At 45.9% G+C, this 15210-nt stretch overlaps 1 protein-coding gene across 1 annotated transcript in view; it reads right to left on the bottom strand.

The window, feature by feature from the left end:
- LOC126990723 (uncharacterized) overlaps nt 1-1706 on the bottom strand; it is a 1857-nt gene extending 151 nt beyond the window's left edge. Inside the window, exons 1-3 of the mRNA XM_050849397.1 lie at nt 1166-1706; nt 422-566; nt 1-71 (exon numbers count right to left, since the gene is read on the bottom strand). The exon at nt 1-71 is cut by the window's left edge and continues 151 nt beyond it. Of these exons, the coding sequence (XP_050705354.1) occupies nt 1-71; nt 422-566; nt 1166-1235 (286 nt within the window). The 5' untranslated portion in view covers nt 1236-1706. The remainder of the gene's footprint in view (nt 72-421; nt 567-1165) is intronic.
- Nucleotides 1707-15210: the final 13504 nt, after the last annotated feature.

Raw genomic sequence — 15210 nt, 5'->3', positions numbered from 1 at the left:
CAACCCCGCTCGCCTTGATGTACGGGAAACGACCCTTGATGGGCTGAGGACACTCCACGTGCACGCGCTCTCTGCTCACGGGGACAATGGACTAGTGGATTGAGCTAATAAATGTGTGTGTGTGTGTGTGTGTGTGTGTGTGTGTGTGTGAGAGAGAGAGAGAGAGAGAGAGAGAGAGAGAGAGAGAGAGAGAGAGAGAGAGAGAGAGAGAGAGAGAGAGAGAGAGAGAGAGAGAGAGAGAGAGAGAGAGAGAGAGAGAGAGAGAGAGAGAGAGATAATCGCCAACTTTGAATGCTTACCAAACTGATAATGAATAATAGTCGTAATTACTCTGGCGCTGCTGAGGACCTAAAGTCGTATCATTCATCGTCTCCAACACATGTGTTTCACGAAGATGAAGGCAAGTCAAAATCAACCTTACCTGAAGAGAGCGTTGTTCAGTCTTGTAATGGAGGCGCACTTTTTGTGGTCCTGCGGCGACAGTGTGTCCAGGCGACGCTGGTTCTCGACGAAGACTGTGAGGCGGTCAAGGCCGAACACGTAGTCTCGGTACAGGGTCTGCTGGTCTGCGGACAGATGCGGAAGCTGTGTTTGAGATCAATCACACTAGTTAAGTTTGGATGCAGCTTTTTTTTCTTTTTTTACAACAAAGGAGACAGCTCAAGGGCACAAAAAAAGGAAACAATAATAAAAAAAAGGCCGCTACTTGCTGCTCCTAAAAAGAATCCAAAGAGGTGGCCAAAATGCATGTGATAAAACCATAAGACATGAAACCATATGTTCAGGATACACTGATTGTAGGCTACAGCACTTTCTTCTAAAAGAGTGACATTTTGCTACTCATGGTTTACTATGCATACCAAAAGCGCTCCATCCCGCTCCTATTTTCTTCCTTATTATTTTTCGACGGCTAGGTTTGTACACCTGTTTGTCTCAACTCTCAAATGTTTTGCTCCCGATCACTATTGGTTGCCCTGCCACTTGATTATCAGATATTAGTCTCGTCGTTTTCTTAATCATTTCAAACCAATACTTTGAGGTTGTGTGTGTAGTTTCTAGTTTTTACGCCCTCCGTGTTGTTTCTCGATCACCCTGTAAAATTTTATGAGAAATAGTAATACCATGTCATCTGCGAATCTAAAGTAGAAGGTAAGTAGAAACCAACCTTGGCCACGTCCCTGCCAGGTGAGCAGCGCCAGGCCGCGCACCTGCTGCCGCCCGCCCAGGTCCACCATCCACACGGGCTCGTCCACGCTGTCGTTGTCGATGACGGGGCACGATTGCAGGGTCGTGTCCCGGTTCCCGTCCACGGCCAGGCTCGCCGGGGCGTAGTTCCAGTCTGACCACGAGTGTCTCTTGTCGTTGACCCAAGTGCTGCCCTTGTAGGCGATGTTCTCCACTGCGGGGCAAATGGCGGAGGTATCATTTAGTGAGGAAATATGTTGACCTACAAAACCTGATCTGACGCCTCACACACCACAGAAATCTATGGTAAAGACGTGATGATGTTTTCATATGCACAGCAAATAAATAAAAAAGTTCTAAACATAATCGGACAATATCTAAACTGATTTCTGAGAACCTAAATCCACCATGCAAACCTTCAAGAATGTGTTAGCAATTACATCATCATTCTCTTTAACACCGTCCGTGATAGCAGTATTGCCAATTATACGCCATAAATAAACATTTAACTCGGAAATGGTCACGACGATTAGCCTTATTGGGACACCAAAAAGCTTGGTTTCCAATGTATTTGGTATGTTTGTGTGTGTGTGTGTGTGTGTGTGTGTGTGTGTGTGTGTGTGTGTGTGTGTGTGTGTGTGTGCCATTCACCATGGTCTCATCACGTGCTGGACTCGCAATTGCCAGTCGTAAGGTCCCCGATGACTTTGGAGCTCCTGTGACGGGTCTTAGGGCATCACTTTTTTATAAATACAAGTAAACACTTTTAAAGTTATTTGAATTGCGGATGTTGCTTTATGTAATTAGTACGTTGTTTTTTATTTGTTGTGATCTATATTATTTGCTATATTACATTATTCACTGTAATATATTATTCACTTCTGGGTGGAGAGGTGGCTGAAGGAGGCTGCCCCTCCGTGTCCACTCTGCTCGGGAATCGACCGAAGGACCTTTTGGATGTGAACGTAGTGATTCGAACGTGTTAACCAAGGTCTAAATAAATTCTTCTTTCTTTAGATCTTGATGTTAACCACTAGGTAGTACATGTGCACGTATGGATGTACACACACACACACACACACACACACACACACACACACACACACACACACACACATCGCGCCTTCATAAACTTTGTATATAAAAATGTTCGACCAAATAAAACAAAAAAAACCGGACACATGTTGGACTCGATCACATTGAAAGTGCGAATAATACTGATAGGAACAACTAAATAACAATGTGGTGATTGCATAAACCGACAAACGCAATATAGTTGACTTAAAAGCGTTTATATCTAAGGCCTTTAGCGCGAAGGATAATAATGACTTTGCGCCGGCCTTGTGAGGTCTCCATTGTGGCTATCGTGAGCATGACTTACTGCGACCGTCAAATCTCCGATACCAAGTTCAACACCGGCTCGGATTCAGGTGCGTCATCACAACCAGGGGTACCAAGTACCAACCATTCCGAGGCGACTAGCCATGATCGATTCATTTTCACATTCATCTTCTTCTTAAAGATGTTCCCCCTTAAAAGCAAAGCTCGTTACGGGTGTGGGGATGCCTCCGCCGCCGCCACAGACACGAGTAGCAGCCGTTGAGCAGCGAAGGAGGCACGGGCCCCCCAGGCAGGCGCCCAGAAGCAGCCCGTAGCAGGAGCCGGGCGAGCAACCAGGCAGTCTGCTACCGGCGGAAGGGCCGGTTACGTTCCTCGCCCGACGAGGGCTGGCGTCCCACTGTCTCTCTCACACACACACACACACACACACATTCATCGTGCCCAGGTGCTCGATAAGTTTTTGGTGAGTGTACATACATACATACATACTATATTTATGATATATATATATATATATATATATATATATATATATATATATATATATATATATCTAGATATATATATATATATATATATATATATATATAGATATAAATATACACACACACCCACACACACACACACACACACACACACACACAAGCATTGTCAAATATCACCATCATCATCATCATCTCCAGGGCGTCCCTGAAGTCACGGGAACATTTCCTACCACAGGCGCACAAATTACATGCAAATGTAGTCTTGCATGACCATTGCAGTCCACGAGAAAACATATTGCAGCAACTGTGTGTGTGTGTGTGTGTGTGTGTGTGTGTGTGTGTGTGTGTGTCATGCTTACTCGCGCGTGCGTGCGTGCTGGCCAGTACGTTCCCCCATCACTCAGTGTCTCTGCTCATGTACATGTTTAACACATCAGTCCATCCTGGTTGTGTAGCCAGGAAAGTATGATTAGAGAGCCGCCTCGCCAACCGGTCGCATGAACACAACGTATTCACTTTACGGCCTGGCGGTAAGGAGCCTTCGCCGCCGCCTCGCCGCCGCCCCTCCATCACGCGCCCTCGTTGATTACACAGCGCCGCGCGAAGCGTCCTCTATAATCATGAACCTGCCGCCCACCGCCATGTTTTCAAATGTCCAAATTTACCGACGAAAAAACTTATAACTCGATGAATATGCGTTAAAGAAAACTGGCACTGAAGCCTCTAGTCAGCCGGGCATTATTCGTAAGACTGTAGCATACGAAGGTAACAAGCGGCTTGCTAACTCGTCCTAATTGAGTTCTAAGCGAGTGAGTCATATACATAATTTACTGCCTCAGCCGTGAAGACTGTCTTACTAAATTATTAACCTATTTTGAAAGACGTGATAAATAATAAACACAGTAATATATTAATCTATGGAATTGTTCTCTAGTGCGAAATTTTTTCGTCTCCTATTTCCACTTGACGCCCCTGCACACCCTGAAGCCAGCCTGTATCGTCTCCGCCAGTTCTTCTCCCCCGCGCAGTTGCTATCCATATACAGGGGCCTTGTCCGCCCTCGTATGGAGTATGCATCTCACGTGTGGGGGGGCTCCACCCACACAGCTCTTCTGGACAGAGTGGAGGCTAAGGCTCTTTGTCTCATCAGCTCTCCTCCTCCTACTGATAGTCTTCTACCTCTTAAATTCCGCAGCGATGTTGCCTCTCTTTCTATCTTCTATCGATATTTCCACGCTGACTGTTCTTCTGAACTTGCTAACTGCATGCCTCCCCCCCTCCCGCGGCCCCGCTGCACACGACTTTCTACTCATGCTCATCCCTATACTGTCCAAACCCCTTATGCAAGAGTTCACCAGCATCTTCACTCTTTCATCCCTCACGCTGGTAAACTCTGGAACAATCTTCTTTCATCTGTATTTCCTCCTGCCTACGACTTGAACTCTTTCAAGAGGAGGGTATCAGGACACCTCTCCTCCCGAGTTTGACCTTGCTTTTGGCCGCCTCTTCTGATTCTTTTATGGGAGCTGCGATTAGCGGGCTTTTTTATTGTTTGTTTTTTTGTGCCCTTGAGCTGCCTCCTTTGTTGTAAAAAAAAAAAAAACCCCAGCTACCACTTAAACCATTTTCTCTCAGATGAACTTGTGTGTGTAACTTCTAGCAGCATAGCAGTGAGGTTTTACTTTAATGTGAGAGGCAGCATGAAGCAGGGTGAGCGACAACCACTTTTTTCCCAAACCAGGTCACAAAGGTTATTGGTTATTGTGGAGCTTGACTTTCTTTTATGGAAAACTTAATGTAACAGTCAACGAATCCTTCTTATTGGCTATTTATTGTCATAATGTCTTCAGTTGTTTGATCATATTTTTTCGCAGTTTTTATCCAATCCTATGGTTGTTTTATTACGTACATTTCAGTGAACTCAGAGGAGAGATTCACGTAATAAAAACTTATATGAGAAGGTTTTCCAGGCATGCCAGACTTGTAACACTGATGAATGTATTTAGTAATTGAATGATTTGCTTGTCTCTGTGTTGTCCTTTCGCAGTAAAATAAAGTTCAGAAGTTTTACGAAGCCTCTTTCCTACTCCAGTACTTGACAGGCCATTTTCCATCACAGTTTTCATTATAAGGTTTTATACACAAGTGAATATTATTGTTTTGCTAGAGGCCTGTGTCAGCACGTGAGCTAAAAACATTACCTTTCGTGTGGCCGCCCAGCACTTTCTGCTCGCGTGGTAGCGCGCACACGCTCAACGGTGTTTGCCACACTCAGGCAGCTGGGTCAGCTACTACTATGGAGCAATATTTAAGTCAAGAATCAAGTCTCTGGTGTGTCTTAAGGTCAGTAACGAAGATTTAGGCGGTCGTCGAGTGGTTGTTGCACCAAGTAGTGGACGTCGGGTCTCACTGCGAGTCGCACCAACGACTGATGATCCGTCCATCGCCGAGTGGCCGGGGTAACGAGAACGCTGTCGATCATCCTTACTGTACCAGAGTCTGGTACGAGCCCTAAGAGGCATTAAAGTAAAAATCAGTCTTCACTAAAATATGCTGAGGCCAGGAAAGAATTTGAACGTCGTGTTGCAGCTCACTCCAGTAGCCAACACTCTTAATTAAGTCTAGCATAACCCATTACCATAACTCGTCAGTCCATCCTTGAGGCACATGCATCAGGAACATAATCAGGGTTAAGACAGATCCCTCGAGGCCTTACACTTGCGTTTTAAGTCTTCCCGATAAGCAGCTCGCCTCTAATATTCATAACCGTCCTTGTACAGTTAGAAAGTTTTTTTCTCAAAATATATTCCTTACAAAGCAACCCAAGCAAAAAGGCGTGGACTTCCTTCTCGTGTACACCTACTGTTCTTTGATATCTATAAGAGCTCAAGCTTCCATAGAATTACATGATTTTCTCCCTAAATCAAAACATCTTACTGATTGCATACAACTGTAATTCCTCATTCCATATATCTGTCATGGCATTAATGTCTTTATTTTTCTATATATATTTACTTCGCCATTCCTTGCCTCTCTTCATTCCCAGTCATGGAAATCTTCTTGAGGTCGTGGTTCATACTTTTTTTATCAAGTGATTCTTAACATTATCTACTGTGTGTGTGTGTGTGTGTGTGTGTGTGTGTGTGTGTGTGTGTGTGTGTGTGTGTGTGTGTGCGGCAGTGAGCATGATGGACTGCGTGCGGCAAGTCTCAGTGAAGTCCGTGTTGGATGTGAATGACCCGTAGACTAATCCTTCCTCTGCTCCCTCCGTGGGTCCTAACCTTCTCCCTTCTCCTCTTCTCCATCCATCTCCTCTGTTGCCTTTCCACTGTTATTATTCTCACGTCTAATCAATTGTCCCTATTTCTCCTTACACCTGTCCTTCTGCCTTCCCTCTACTCAATCTTTCCTTTAACTTTCCGTGTCTCCTTCCGCTCACTTCATTCTCTAATTTCATTCAGACTTTTTTTTTTATCTTATCCTAATTTCATGCCTTCATATCTTGTCTCTTATAACTTCTCACACAATCTCTAAAGACTATTACCATTAACGCTGTGATTGTCATTTCTCTCTCTCTCTCTCTCTCTCTCTCTCTCTCTCTCTCTCTCTCTCTCTCTCTCTCTCTCTCTCTCTCTCTCTCTCTCTCTCTCTCTCTCTCTCTCTCTCTCTCTCTCTCTCTCTCTCTCTCTCTCTCTCTCTCTCTCTCTCTCTCTCTCTCTCTCTCTCTCTCTCTCTCTCTCTTAATTTAAACAGGGCTTACAGAAGATTGTGCTAAAGTTGAAGGTTTTAAGCTTCATCTGTCTATAGCTACATACAAAACACACATTGAATTACTGCCTAGAAGTCCTAATCCAGCTGTTCATCTCCCGCTTGAAGTCTTGAAGTGACGCGCGATGGTGGAGGTCGGTGTGGCGAGCATGCTGGTTCCACAGGCGGCTGTAGCGGGGCTGGAAGGAGCGGAAGTGGTGTTCTGTCCTGGAGAAGGGTACAGCCACTTGTTCCTGTCTGTGGGGTGCTGCTCGGGTGGAGTGTATGGGGGTTGGGGGCGCAGGGAGCTTGAGAGCTGCCAGGTGGGGTGTGTTTAGGTTGTGTGCCTTGTACATTACACACAGGCCTGCCACATCCCCGCGCTCCTGGAGAGGTTGCAGGGAGCCACGCGCGTGCTGAGGACCTGTGCGCTGTATCAGACGCTGGGCTCTGGCCTGGACACGATCCAGCGTTGCAAGGTAGGATGGAGGGCAGGAGGACCAGGCGAGGGGGGAGTACTCCATGAGGGGGCGTACCTGTGCCTTGTAGAGCTTCTCAGCCCCTTTGGCGTCAAGTAGATGGGAGATGCGTCGTACACAGCTGAGTTTCCATGCTGCATTTTTTTATATATTTTTTAGCATGGTTGGTGAAGGAGAGTCCCGCGTCGAACTCCACTCCGAGAATGGAGATGGAGTCTTGAAGGGGTAGCGTTTTCCCCTCCAGTTGTATCCCCGGCCCGGCTAGATTGTTGATATCTCGCCTGCGGGATATTACCATTGCTTGTGTTTTGTCAGGGGCCAGGGTGACTTGCCAGCAGCCGCTCCAGGCGACAATTTTGTCGAGTGCCATGTTGATACGACACACTGTGCCTTGCCAGTCCTGTCTGTCGCTGGTGAAGGCAAGGGTGCAGTCGTCAGCGTACGCCTGGGCCTCAGGAATGAGCTGGAGAATGTCATTGAAATAAACATTCCACAGTAGAGGCCCTAGTACGCTGCCCTGGGGCACGCTTGCATTGATGGGGTGCTGGCTTGAGGTGTGGCCGTTAATCACCACCTGTAACGCCCTGTCCTGGAGGTAGTCCCCAATGAGTTGCAGGAGGGCGCCTCGCACACCTAGGCTCTTCAGCTTGGCGATGAGGCCTTGGTGCCAAACCCTGTCGAAGGCTCCGGCTATGTCAAGAGCCACGACGAAGGTGTCGAGTCCCCTGTCCAGCGAGTGGTTCCATGAGGCAGAGTTAAGGAGCAGCAGGTCTGCAGCAGATCTTCCCTGCCGGAAGCCGAATTGCTTGGAGTTGAGGGGATGGTGGGCATCGAGGAAGGCCGTGAGTTTGGTTGTTATAAGGAACTCCAAGATTTTCCCAACAGTGGAGAGGAGGGATACTGGGCGGTAGTTCTTTGGGTCCTGTTTGCCTTTTTTCTTGTATATGGCCACCACTCTTGCTTTCCTCCAAAGTGTGGGCCACTTGGAGGTGGAAAGGATGTTATTGAAGATGGTGGTAAGTGGTAGGGCGAGCTGGCCAGCGCATCTTTTTAGCAGGTGAGGGCTGATGTTGTCAGGCCCTAGGGCTTTCTTGGGGTCTATTTGCAGCAGCAGATTTTTTACCTCCTCTGTAGTGACAGTGAGACTCTCCAGAGAGGCCCTGGTGAGGGATGGCAGCTTCGGGGGGGCGCGGAGGGGATCCGGTACTGACATTTTGGAAGAGAAGTGGGCCGCCAGTAGCTCCGCCTTGTCTTTGTCGCATAGCCACTGACCCATCTGGCCTGACGAGGGGTGGGATGGCGTTGTCGGCTGAGAGGCCTTGTTGTTGTTTCACTCCACTCCACCACTCCTTGCTACCCACAGACTGGCCGCTGAGCTTGGTCTTCATTACCTCCTTCCAGCGTTGTATAGCCTGTTTTTGCACCCGGCTCATGTTCTTGCAGGCGTCTCTGTGTAAGGTTTTATTATGCTGAGAAGGATGAGACTTGTAACGCAGCCAAGCCCTACTCTTGGTGTCCGCGGCTATCCTGCACTGATAGCCGAACCAGGGCTGATCATTTGGTTTTGATTTATATGACTGGCTGGGCACATATTCTTGTTGCAGAGACAGAAGAAGGTTTGTTAAGTTCTCCACTTGGGTGTTGACGTCTCCGTGGAGGATATCCGTCCACACGATGGAGTCCAGATTTGCCTTCAGGCTGTTCCAATCTCCCCGGGACCACAACCAGTTCACACGGGTGGTGGCTCCGTCGTGTTCTATTGAGGTACCCTTGAATATGCCCAAAGTTGGCGGGAATGGTGGGATTGAGAAAGGTCTCCACTGTGGCTATGATGTCTGGGGAGTGCGGGATAACATAAGAGTGTGTTAGATCTCCTATGTTGGTTTGGAGGCCTCTGATGTTAGTAGACATAATCGTCAGTTTCTCTTGGAAGGTTGGGTCGGCCGGCATAATTCCAAGGTGTGTAGGGGTGTTGAGAGGGATGAGGTGCTTGGCGCTGAGACGCTTGGTAACTGGGGAGAGGAGGCTGTGTGAGGTGCTTGTTTAGTCTCTCTCTCTCTCTCTCTCTCTCTCTCTCTCTCTCTCTCTCTCTCTCTCTCTCTCTCTCTCTCTCTCTCTCTCTCTCTCTCTCTCTCTCTCTCTCTCTCTCTCTCTCTCTCTCTCTCTCTCTCTCTCTCTCTCTCTCTCTCTCTCTCTCTCTCTCTCTCTCTCTCTCTCTCTCTCTCTCTCTCTCTCTCTCTCTCTCTCTCTCTCTCTCTCTCTCTCTCTCTCTCTCTCTCTCTCTCTCTCTCTCTCTCTCTCTCTCTCTCTCTCTCTCTCTCTCTCTCTCTCTCTCTCTCTCTCTCTCTCTCTCTCTCTCTCTCTCTCTCTCTCTCTCTCTCTCTCTCTCTCTCTCTCTCTCTCTCTCTCTCTCTCTCTCTCTCTCTCCAGCCAACAATTAAATTTCACAGTATTCAGTCTAATTAATAATCGATCTTCGTCTGTTCGGAGCACTACGAAAATGTAGGCCGTGTGCTGGCGTGTAGTCATCGTATTTTCATCATACAAGACGCCCCTACAAATTACTCTACTTGGTGTTAACGCGCTAAATATCACCTTCACTCGTGTTCCTTCCAGCTGATCAACCTTGACTCTCCTTATCAACCCAGAGTGAAAACCTGTGTTACCAGAGAGGGGTGTAGTAACTATTGGTGTGATGAGAAACGAACAACACGAAGTTAGAAATGGAGCCGTATTACTAAACATTTTGTCGCCCAAGTACACATAATTGACAAGGCTTTCGAAGGAGTTTTGGGCATTTCCAGGAGTAGTTTTATGGCCCTGGTGGTAGTTTGACCCTTCTCTTATACCGTGAACCTAAAGAAACACTCATTAAAACCCGATTGACCCCCTCTTTGACCTTTAGAAACAGCTGATGTGAGAACCGAAAGTGTCTTATAATACCGACATAAGTGTTTGAGGTTGAGTTGGCTGTACTGCTGCTGCTGCTACCGAGGAAGGAAGAGAAGAAATTCGTCGTTAAGGGGCGAAACGCGTTGCATACTAAGAGAGCCGCAAGGAGAGAAAGGGAGGAAGAAGTGAGTGTTGTGAGGCTGGTACTGGGAGAGAGAAGGAAAGCGAGTGTGCTGAGGGGTGGGGAGAGGAGAGAGGGAGGGAGGGAGGCAGAATGTGCGGTGCGTTGCTGCTTCTGCGATGATGATGATGATGATGATGATGATGATGACGAGGAGGAGGAGGAGGAGGAAACATGGACTAGCAGGCAGCAGAAAGCCTGTTGGCTCATTACTAGGCTGCCTGCGTTCAGTGATTCAATCAATCCGTTTGCCATAGGAGTGGCTTGCAGGGAAGGATTAAAGCACTTGTGTATCTACTCTTGGGAACGTTCAGTTCACTCCCGATGCAGCAAAGTGGCGATCAATGCGTTTCTTGAAGGAGTTGATGGTCTCTGCGCTAACCACTCCTGCAGGAAGGCTGTTCCAGTGGCGAACAACTCTATTCGAGAAATAACTCCTGCCGATGTCGGTATTGCATCGCTTTGCTTGAATTGTTTTTCCGTTGTTTCTTGTTCTCAGGTTGGTTTGTAGCGCGAAGAGTTTGGAGTGATCAACGTTGCTGAGCTTGTTCAGGTACTTAAAGACTTGTATCATGTCTCCCCGCAGGCGTCTCTTTTCCAACGTGAAGAGGTTGAGTCGCTCGAGTCGTTCTTCATAGGGCTTCGTCCTCAGTGATGGTATCATCTTCGTGGCGCGGCGCTGTACTCTCTCAAGTAATTCAATGTCTTTCCTGTAATTAGGAGACCAGAATTGCACGGCGTATTCCAGGTGGGGCCTTACCAGCGAATTGTACAAGGATAACATAACTCCCGGCGTCTTGTATTCGAAGTTCCTCGCTATGAACCCAAGCATTGTATTGGCTTTCTTACAGGCGGACTTGCAGTGTTTTATTTGTTTCAAGTCACTGCTGATGGTGACCCCGAGGTCTCTTTCCTCTTGCACAACATGTAGTGGTTCGCCACCCAAGTGGTATGTGTGGTTGCTGTTTCTGGATCCGATATGCATTACTTTACATTTGGCAGTGTTGAAGGACATCTGCCATTTTTCTGACCACCGAGTGATCTGGTCCAGGTCTCTCTGGATAATTTTGCAGTCTGCCGTTGTGAGGGCCATCCCACCCACCTTTGTGTCGTCGGCAAATTTTGAAGGATTGGATTTCAATCCTAGAGGAGGAGGAGAGGGTGAGAGAGAGAAATATGTGATGTTCTTGCTACTGGGGGGAGGCAGTAGGAGAGCGATGCGTCGATAGGGGAAGAAGGCGTTACTAGGGGGGGGGGGGGGGGAGAGGGAGCCACCAAAGTGAGTGATAAGGACACGGGCGATGACTCAGGGAAACTTAGTGGGAATGATAATAGGATTACCGGGAAGCAGCAAAATCTTAGGGGGACTGATTCTCGTCGTAGGAATCGTGTCATGTCATACACTATTTATCCCTCGTCATTTGCACGCCGTTCAGCAATTTATCAGTGTAGTGTGTTGGGAAAACAAGGTGGGTTTGTTTAGTACAAGACAATGACGCACATATACAGACCCAAACAATGCCCGAACACCCGGATATACTGCATACTGATGAAGATACGTACACAGACATACGGGTGAGTATATACGAACTTAATGGAGGGATAGATAGATATATAGATATAGCTATAGACAGGTAGATAGATAGATATTAAAGCATTAACATATTGATGAATGGATGACGATAGATGTAAATAAACAAAAAGATGCAAATATTTTATGTAAATAAATATAAACAAATAGATAAGATAAAACTGTTCGTCGACTAGATTAATGGACGCACAGAAGCAAACAAACAAACAAACGAATAAACACAGAGAGAAAGCAGTGTACGGTTCATAAAAGAGAGTTGTAAATCCACGGCATTTTCAAGTTATAAAAAGTGCTTAAACAATTACATTAATCGACTTCCTTATAAGCGCCTCCTTCTAAGTGGCTGTCAGCGGTCTCTCGCGTCAAGTTGCTGTCTTGCCTCTGTTTCTTCTCTGTACCGTTATTATTATTTTCTCTTTTCATGCTTATGCTGAAGCTGTTTACGTAGTTATTCTTTTTTTAACAGCAGAGGAGTCAGTTCAAGGGCATAACAAAATTAATAAATGCGAAAAAAAGCCCGCTACTCATTCCATGTCACTAGAGAATGAAGAATGAAGTTTACATATTATATCTTGTCTATTTTAGTTTCATTTCAAGCTCGGAAATCTTCATGATTTATTTTTCTCGGCCAACTTACAAGTTTCTTCCTTTATGTGAATATTAGGCATCTGTTTAAAGTACCCGGGAGTCTGAGTTGCACCATCCTTTCAGTGTCCGTTGAGCAAGGATTCACCATTTTTCTCATTCATATTAGGCAGCCCTTCGCTCAGCTCCACATACACTTTACCATGACTCCTGGCGCCTGGCGGGTGGGTGAGGCGATGCTTCCCATGGCTCATGTTGGCAACTGGTAATTATTTTTTTGCAGTGTTGTTTATATTTGGAAGCTAATCTCTGAGCCCCGCACAATGCCTTGTCATTACCTTTCATAACCCGACCGGCTTGCGTCACTGGACACTGTAGATAAATTATTTTTCATTCAAGTTGTTAAATAAATTTCACACGATCAGTATGTGAGATAATAAAAACACATTCATCAAAATATCTCGTTATCTCTCGACCTGTTGTTTGTTCCTGGTTGAGAGTATGCATAAGAACAATAATTAGGATTGTACAACACAATTATCTTCATATTTTATTGCGTAAAGTCAGGGAAACCACCGCTTATTTTTTCCTTGCCATGATTTTGAACAGGTTTTATTACGTAGTTCAAATATTATACTTTGCTCTTACACACACACACACACACACACACACACACACACACACACACACACACACACACACACGTCTATACAGTAAGTTTGTTGTTCTCGTCCACTTCAATACTCGCTAACCACTTTTTTACACTCCTTCGTTAAACTTAAACGTTTCCAGCAAGTGCCCTTTGCCGTGGGTCGTAATTCCATTTTAGTAATAATAATCAGTGAATATCCCTTCTGGCAGTCCCTTCTACCAATTCTAAAAGCAAACCCATCTCACCGAGCAGTCAACGCCTTTAAAACGAATGCGAATTCAATTATTAAAAGGTGTCTGTATTAATAATCATCATCCCTTGAATAATTTCCACTGATTCCTCCCTGCACTTTAGAACAAACACGTCAGCTCTATAATGGTTGAGCCAGAACCTAGTCACACTGCAGGTACATAGGATCTGGTCAGTGTTACATACCGGCTCAATAAATCATCTGCGCTTGTGTTGCTTACGGTTTTATAAATAATGTAGCACTCCGTTGGTGCGGTTGAGAGCCACTGTGCAATGGATCCTGGGTCGAGGGTTGAAACTTGAATCCAAACAAACGCCTCATGACCATCTTTTTACACTTAATTTTCCGGAGCAAAATGATGATATATAACGACATCCCTTCATATTAGTAACAGACTTTTTTTTTTTATCTTTTCTGGTTACAAGTGTGGCTGTTAGTGCTTCTGTCTCCTTTGCTTCATCTATAACTTGCTCATGACTTAACCCAATTGTAAATACTGATTCCATGTTGATGTTTTAAAACTTTCTAGCGCCTGTTTCACCTCGCCGTCTTCATCATCTTTAAGCCCTATGTTCACTTTACTTTCCCTTTTCTCCCAACACCCTTCACCCACACAGAGTAAAAGTGTCATGAAGCTTCTTAGTGGAGGGAGAACGTGTTGAGTTAAAAAAAATCGAGAAAATTTATCTTTGAGGTGAATCGTTAAGGTAATGCTGGGAGTGTTGTGTCCTCGGCGGCTATACGAACAGTGGTTAAATATGCTCTCTGAGCACACTCACACATGCCACTCTGAACACATTTACACATGCCACTGTTTTCACCTCCACAGTATTTATTAGCGGCTAACTACCTCTATTCGGCGTTGATTTAATGGCAATCCGATCCTCGTTAAGCGGGAATTCATAAGCACCGACCGTCCCCTGCAGCCACATCGGTCACCATTAAAAATCGCTCGTTGTTCTATCCCGTCGGTTATCTCGGTGATGCAAAGGTCCTGTCAATCCTGTCACAATAATTGGTGTGAATCCGTCAGCGTGATGCTCATTTGACTTTTGATGAGATTTATTGTTGTTATTATAAAAGTCGAGTATCAGCGGACCAAGACAAAACAAATAAACAAAGAAACAAACCAAGAGCAAATAAACAGATCAGTAAACAAGCAAATTCTCTCTCTCTCTCTCTCTCTCTCTCTCTCTCTCTCTCTCTCTCTCTCTCTCTCTCTCTCTCTCTCTCTCTCTCTCTCTCTCTCTCTCTCTCTCTCTCTCTCTCTCTCTCTCTCTCTCCATACTGTAGTCTTTCTGAGTAAAAAAAAAAAGAAAATCCGTATTTCTTCATCATACTGTAGGCGTGTTCACATAATTTTCACAACTTTATTTTTCTTCACTTTCTCCTTTCGTTGCCGCAATAAAAAAAAAAAAAATTCCTTATGGCTCTTCCAGTCGACTCGCGGCCGTCGATTGACACTGCCAACTTGATAATAGGGGAACCGGTTTCCAACAAGGGATGGCTATGTTATGTGTGTGTGTGTGTGTGTGTGTGTGTGTGTGTGTGTGTGTGTGTGTGTGTGTGCTGGTGCTGTGTTATGCTATATATGGTCAGGCTGGGGAAGTTGCAAAGTGATTGTGCTGTGCCGGTCCTGGTTAGCATTCATGGCTATGTTAAGCAGCAGCCTTCTTCGTCCAGTGACCCTCGGATGGCAACCTGACCTATCCCTTGCAGTAGACGTTGAGATCGTAAAAATGTGAGGTGAGTGGCCCTGGAGCAGCAGTCGTGTTCAAGTCTCTCGTTGTGGGACGTCGGGAAGACTTTACTAATAAATGTT

The sequence above is a fragment of the Eriocheir sinensis genome, unplaced genomic scaffold, assembly GCF_024679095.1.
Source record: "Eriocheir sinensis breed Jianghai 21 unplaced genomic scaffold, ASM2467909v1 Scaffold194, whole genome shotgun sequence".
NCBI classification, from domain to species: domain Eukaryota; kingdom Metazoa; phylum Arthropoda; class Malacostraca; order Decapoda; family Varunidae; genus Eriocheir; species Eriocheir sinensis.
This window is presented reverse-complemented; position numbering and strand designations above follow the sequence as displayed.